The 7,540-nt window shown below is 44.2% G+C and overlaps 1 protein-coding gene across 1 annotated transcript in view; it reads right to left on the bottom strand.

The window, feature by feature from the left end:
• Nucleotides 1–7,540, bottom strand: part of KIAA2012 (KIAA2012 ortholog) — a 99,064-nt gene that overhangs the window by 60,690 nt on the left and 30,834 nt on the right. Inside the window, exons 10-11 of the mRNA XM_012655396.1 lie at nucleotides 6,062–6,241; nucleotides 4,017–4,127 (exon numbers count right to left, since the gene is read on the bottom strand). Of these exons, the coding sequence (XP_012510850.1) occupies nucleotides 4,017–4,127; nucleotides 6,062–6,241 (291 nt within the window). The remainder of the gene's footprint in view (nucleotides 1–4,016; nucleotides 4,128–6,061; nucleotides 6,242–7,540) is intronic.

Genomic DNA, 7,540 nt, shown 5'->3' on the forward strand with positions numbered 1-7,540 from the left:
AAAAAAAAAAAAAAAAAAAGTATTCAGTGGTCAAATAAGTTTAGGAAACAGTGCATATCTCCATCTCAAAGAACCATGATTCACATTAGCATATTAGAGGCTCCGTGAAGTCCTGCAGTAAGGAATCTGCTTAGCTTTAGCCCACTGGTTTCCAAATGCGTTTGACCCAGAGCCTTTCCTTTTTCACATAATGCCTGTTAACCTTCTGAGGAACTGGCATTCTCTGGGACATGTGCTGGGAGGATTGGATTTAACACCACCTCCTCTTTTTCCATATGGGAAAGCTGAGGTCCAAAGCAATGAAGTTTTTTGCCCATGATCACAGAAATTATAGGTGGTAGAGCTGAGAAAAAAACCAGAGTTTTTTCTTTTTCCTCACATGGCCTCATCAAAAGCAACTCTCCTCTTCTAAATCTCTCGGCGGCATCACTAAGGTAGCAGCTACTAAGAGATGGGCTACTCAATGAAAATCATGCTTTGTCAAATACCCCACTAACATGGAAGGATTCTTTAACCCATGGCCCCCACAACCAACCTATTACACATGACAAATTGGGAGAACAAAGAGAAAGTCAACCACTTAGCATATGATTGCCCTCAAATAATCAGTGATTTGAGACTAGCTGGGATATTTTTGGACTGATCCTCTTTCTGTTTACCAAATCACAGACCATCAGGAAATGGTACCAAGTGTATTAGTTATCTATTGCCGCAAAACCCATTACCCAAAAACCTAGTAACTTAAAATGATACACCTTTGTTATGTGGCTTAGGTGTGTGGTTCTGGTGCAGTCTCTTGTGTAGTCACAGTCACGATGTCAGCTAAGGATGCAGTTATCTGAAGACTTAACTGGGATTGGAGAGTCTCCTCTCAAGGCAGCTCACTCACAAGCCGGGAAAGTTCATTCTGGTGGCTGGAAGGAGGCTTCAGTCCCTTGCCATGTGGACTGCTTGCTATAAGGCTGCTTGAGTGGCCTCATGACAGACATGGTGATTGGCTTTCCCCAGAGTGAGTAATCAGAGAGAGAGGGAGAGAGAGAGAAAGAGCGTGCGCAAGGAGAAAGCCGCAGTGCCTTTTATGACCCAGTCTCAGAAGTCACATACCATCATTTCTGTCATAGTCTATACCTACTAGAAGTGAGCCACTATATCCAGATCACATTCTAGGGGAGGAGAGTTAGTTTCTCCCTTTTGAAGGGAGAAGTATCAACAAATTTTTGGACATATTTTAAAACTACCACACCAAGAAAGAATTGCAAGGGGGAAGGATGCTAATTAAATGACCAAAAAAAAAAAAAAAAAAGAGGCACCAAACCAAAACAACACTCCGCAACCCCAAGAAATATGTTGAGGGTGAAAATCCATTTAGGACAAAAATACTATTTAGAAACTCTGAAAGAGACCTGAGGTTCCAACCCAAGTCATTGGCATAGACATCCTTGAACTTCTTGCAAAATAAACTTCTGAATAAAAGAACTTCTGAGAGAAAACTTCTATTGCTGGCACTGTGACTAGGAGAAAACATGAAGGATTTCAATCAAGGATAAGTAATTCGGAGAGTGTATCCAATGTTTTGACTTGTATCCTTCCAAGTTAACTTTTCCTTTCTTAAGCCTTTGAATTTTCTAAATGTTGCAATATCTTAACCTGACCAAAGGGGTCAAATTCCAGCTCTAGTCTTCAAATCTTTTTTTTTTTTTTCTTCTGAAGGTTTATATTCATTTCTCTATGCTGTCTGAAAGCAAGATATCATGATCTAATTGCATAAGAATTTATTTCCAAATAGTTGTTGACAGAGTCTGAAAGTCTCAGAAAGATCAGACAGATCATATTCCCTCCTTTACTCAAGAGTTTTTTTTTTTTTTTATTAAAAAAAACCACAACTATGATCCCCAAGGAACTTTCCTTTGTGGCACCTGGGGTATTCAGTCAATCAGCAAGCATTTCTTGGACATATAATAAAGATAGAAGTTCTCTAGCACTCATATATTGGGAGCTAAACAGAAAACAGACGCAGATAAATACAATAACCACATAAGTGGGCTTAGAGAGAGAGGAATGGGCTGAGACTACATCTAGGCATTGTATGTAATCAAATGGATTTATTAAGGAAAACATCCCAGAAAAAATGAACTTAAAGCTATTCTAAATATTTGGGGGCAACTTGGGCAAACGCTAGGAAAGAAAAGAATAAAGACTGAATGTTTGGGCCATCAGAGAGATGAGAAAAGGGTGGGCTGGAATATAGTGGGGGATGAGAGTGGGAGTGGAGGGTGGAGATGGTGTTCAAGATGGATCTGAACAAACTGAGCTGCAAAGAGTTCGCTGTGGTTGGAGCAATTCCTTTGCAAGAGGAAAAAGTTTTTTTAGTATACTGCTTCTCATACCAAACCAAACAAAAAAAACCTCAAAGCAAGACCCCCTTTCCTCTTAATAGGGGTGCTTAGAAAGCTAGACCTGTTCTACGGACCCTTGGAGGGAGAAGTGGGTTTAAGATCCTTCCCTACCTTCCAGAGCACCATCCTGTCACCATCAAGACTGAAGGTCAACCAGCTGTCCATGGAGGAAAGGCTAGAAAGAGTGACTCAATGATTCATTCATTCATTCAACATGCACACAGTGAATACCTTCAGGTTTGAGAGGCAAGTAGGATTAAATATATTGTTATGGGACTGGGGCAGATGGCAGGTAAATCTTCAGCATAAATTTCATCTTTCTCTCTTTCATGTGGAAATTTTCAAAAGATTTTTCAATACATATTTATTGTGATCCTGCTATGTATATGTCAGGGACTCTGCCAGGTGCCAGAGATACTGAAATGATTGAAGCATCATATTGACAATAATAACAGCAAACTTAAAGCCTAAATATTTCCTTTTCTTCTTCTGGCTTTTGCTTTGCCAAAAGGGGAACTTTTTCTCCTGCAACAGAGTGGACAAATGTGCAACAGGTGAACAGAACCAGAATTGCTTTCCAGTTGTTGTACCAGCTGCGTCGTGCTGGCAGTGGCCTCCACCTGTCTAACTCTTGCTTCTACCAATTTGGAACCATGATATTTTTATACCCATATCATAGTATAAACCAAGTGGTGGTGGAAGTTTTTGATGCTGTGTTTGGAACCAAATGCATTCTACTTTCTGGAAATCCATATACTAGGTGACTAGTTCAATAGCAGCAAGATGTAAAATGCAGCAATAGTCCAGGAATTTCTCAGTGGAGGAGTCAATCCTGTCATTTTGGTTGAGGAACCTTGGATATAGAGAGGATAAGGAACCGACCCAAAGTCATCTGGCAACACAGAGGACAGGCCAGAGCTACTCAAATCTCCTGGCTCTGAATCCATCCTTTTTTTATTAAGCCAGTTGTGACACGACCCACCAAATGTTGTAGCTTTTACTCTCCCTCATCAAGGGGCCTGCCGGCTGTACAAATCATGCGTACACGTCTTGATGGCTTCTGGGTGGTTGATGCTCATCACCCTCTGACTTCATTTCTTTTTTGCTTTGCAAAATGGCTATTGCCCAGAGCCAGCGTCTCTTTTCCAAAAAGTTAACATGCCAGAAGGGTTTTTTGGAAACCGCCTTGCTATCTGTCAGGAGCCAGATGATTCACAGCAATGAACCAACGCACATAACAAGGATACCTGATTGGATTACCAATTAGCCACCTCCACCTCTGGAGGGTGTTTGGAAAGAAGAGAAAAGGCAGTGTTTAGTTTGGGCAAATACCAAAAGGGCTTTATCATTCTCATCAAGGCATCAACATGGCACATTAGACCTCTTCCAAGCCATTCCACTGGAACTTCTCTCTCCAGAGGCTCCAGCAAGAGTAAACTTGTTATGCAAACATTGGGTTATTGTGTCTGAGCTACAGAAGCACCTCTGTGTCAGCGAAGGGGCGAAACTGGCTGACTTGCGTCTGTTTTTAATGATGCCTCTGCTGCTGGGAAATTTTGGAAGCTGTAGGTAAAATCTTCCCCTTTGAAAACAAGGCTGCCCTGGAATGTGTTGTCTTACCTTCACCTGACGAAAGCACCTCGGTTTGGGTAGGCCCTGGGAGGGACAGGCAGATGTTCTCTCCAGCTGGACCCGGCAAGAAGTGTCGCAGTGTGGGGTCTCTGGAATCTTCTTGAAAATAAGCACAAGCATGGGCTGAACCCGGACCATGTTCCCCTTCATCCCCGGTGGGCACAAGCACGTAGATGCCCACATGCTCAGGTGCTCACCAGAGCATAGGGTAAGGCCTACTCCTGGGACTCAGCAGAGCAGGGCCATTGTTTAGGCTCTGTCCTCTAGGGTCATGGTGGGATGAATGGGGGGCTGCCACTATATCATGCCTTTGTGAGAGTCTGGGAAAGGCAGGCCCTCTGGGCACCTCAGGGGCCGGGCTAGACTGGTGGGGGCACCTTTGTGGAAAGGAAAGGAAAGGAAGCCCCTTCCTCCAGGTGTGTGTAGCGCAGGCCCTGGTGATTCCTGCCTCGCTCTCCCTCTCTGGCGGATGTCATGAGCAGTACTCGGCATGTACAGCCATGCAGTCTGTGGACCGATGCTGGGACTGCTTAGTGACTCCAGGGGCTCAGGCCAAGCAGGAGAAGGAGGCTGACTTTCCCTCAGTGACTTAGAAAGATTGATGGCATTTCTATAACCTTACTGTAACAGTGAAAAACAAATCATTTTTCCCAACTCTACTTGCACACTCAACACAGAACGCTTCTATGACTAGACGCGTGGGGTTTTCTCCACCCCAAGCAATTCTCCAGCAGACACCAAGTGGGTGTCCTGTAATTCAATTCAATTCTGACACTTTCTACCTGGAGATAGTGTCAGACCCCATGGGTTAAGAGCTCAGTCCCACAAGACCGCCCCACACTTCAGATGCCAGGTTGTGACCTATACTTCTGACTGGATATAAACTGAGGATCCCACAACCCCCCTTTGGGTTTAGTAATTTGCTAGGATGGCTCACAGAGCTCAGAGAAATACTTACTGGTTTATTATAAAGGATGTTATAAAGGATACAGATGAAGGACTAGATGAAGAGATGCACACACACACACACACACCCCTTACCCTGTGCATCTCTCCATCTTGATTCAATACTGAGGCATTCTGTCTCTGAGTGAGCATGAAATGAAAGATGTGACATCTATTGCCTTCTTGAGGGCTCTCAGTTCTCACGTGCCTCTCAAAGTGTGAGTTTCTTACAGCCCCGAGTGTGATTCTGCTGTTAACAAGAGATACCTCTTTCTTCACACAATCTGTCCCCCAAACAAATGCCATCTCCTTCATCTGGTGTGCAACCAGAGAAAGCAACCCAAGGTGCCAATGCAGGAGGAACAGCTGGCAGGACGGCACTTTCTTGAAAACGGTCTGTCAGTCTTCACATGGCACCTCCCTAGGGATTTTCAGGGGTAATTTGGATTCTAAGCACTTTTTGCTTGGTGACCTACCTTTAGATCAAAGCTCCCGTGGGAGCTGCTAGTGCACTGTCCTTGCATTATTGCTCTTATCCAAACAACTTAGTCCCCTCCTTGACTGTCAACCCCTAAGGATAAGAACTTGAAGTGAAGCTGTCTTAGAGGGCATGGCTTTGCGCTGCCCCACGCTTCAGTAGAAATAACCAGGGTCTTCCCTTTCTGTGAACAGGCCTCGGGCTCTGCCCTGGGCTGGGGGGTGACTTCTCTCTGGGGACTCCTCCTGTTGGCAGGGTCATCAGGCTCCCTTGTCCCCAAAGGGTGTGGAGTGTGCCTAGTAAATACAGCAGTGGATCTCCCCCAGGAACTCGGGGAGCTGTGTCATCACACACAGCTGCCAGGAGTGAGGAGAGCACACAACAGCTTGGCAGTGCATGTTGGTGCAGCAAACCCTTAAAACATGTACTGGCTCTTTAGGAATATGCATAGTGAACATTAATCCCGCTGACATCATCAGAAACACTGCCGATTTCTCCTTTTCAACAGGGTGCCTTCTAGAAAACTTACATCAGGGCTGCCACACAGCCCTGGAGATGAGCCATGGACAAGCCAATGAGGGGGGCAGCCATATACCCCAGGAACAATTACCTTGTCCTGCTGGCGGTGCCCTCCTGGGCGTTCTTGCATTCGGGGGACCTGGAGGGCTGCTGCAGCCTGATGTCCTGGGGCCCCCGTCCAGGTCCCTCTGGCTCTCTGGACTTTTTCTCCCTTTTATTGGGGGTAGAAGACCCAGTGGTAGGGCCACATTCTGGGGTGGGGCATCATCATCTTCAAAAGCAAAAAGGGAAAAAGCATGAATGAGAAAACTTCTGAATCAGCAGGAAAGAGAACAAACCTCTTTTCTAACTTGGTTGATGGCTCCTGGTGTTCAGGATGGCTTATTCTACTCTTTCTCATTTGTCCTCTTTTCTGGTCCTGCTAAGGAGCAGGGACCAGATTTCTCCTGTGGCCAAAATGAAACTACTCTTGACTAGAATAGCGGCCCCTCATTTTGGGAATTGCCAAGAACCAGGAGTAATTGAGTAGTGGTGGTGGTTATTCTCGTTTCATGGATGAAATCCTGAGATAGAAGTAGGACTAGAGAGTCTGCAAACTCCTTTCACTCCCAATCTGAAGGCTCTGACCAGGGTGACCCCAGCTTTAGAGCTCATGGGATTATTGGATACAGAGTTCTGACCACAAAGCAATTTTGCTAGGCAGAACCAATGACCACATTCCCTCCACAAGGTACATAAGCTGCAGCGTACAACTCCCAGATGGTGGTCAGAGGTATCTGGATTGATGATAACATTCCGTAAAGTACATCCGACCCTCTACCTGTCTCTGTTCTGTCCCCCAGCAGGGACTGCTCTAGGAAGCCTGAAACCCAGGAATCTAAGTGACTGAGGCCTTGGCTTCATCTCTTTCAGAGAGAGTGTTCTTTATTTCACATTCAACCCAACTGTTGCTACTTGGGTTTAAAAGCTGGCTTCATGCACAGTCTCAAAATATTACAGACTACTTATTTATTACAAAGGAGAAAAATATCTTTAAAATGGAGAAGCTTGGCAGATATCACCTTTAACATCATAATGAAATTTAACATAACCTATAATGGAACAAACTAACATTTTTGTGGCCCTTGATGTGATGTGCTGAGGACACATCACCTATGTGATATTCCTGCCAAAAATGTTTGATCTGAATCTCATTATGAGGAAACAGACAAATCCACATTGAGGGCAATTCTGCCAAGCAATTAGCCTATCTTCTTAAAAAACGTCCACGTTGTAAAAAACAATACTGGTTAGCTCTTCTAGATTAAAAGATTATAAAGAGATGTGACAACTAAATGCAATGCATGATCCTGAGTTGAATTCTGGATTGAAAAAAAAAGCTATAAGGAATATTATTGGTATAATTAGAGAAATTTGAATATGGATTATAAATTAGAAAATAGTATTACACCAATGGTAACTTTTTTTTTCTTTTTTTTTTTTTTTGAGACAGAGTCTCACTGTGTTGCCTGGGCTAAAGTGCCGTGGCGTCAGCCTAGCTCACAGCAACCTCAAACTCCTGGGCTCAAGC

The sequence above is a fragment of the Propithecus coquereli genome, unplaced genomic scaffold (genome assembly GCF_000956105.1).
Source record: "Propithecus coquereli isolate 6110/MARCELLA unplaced genomic scaffold, Pcoq_1.0 Scaffold113, whole genome shotgun sequence".
In the NCBI taxonomy this organism is placed as follows: Eukaryota; Metazoa; Chordata; class Mammalia; order Primates; family Indriidae; genus Propithecus; species Propithecus coquereli.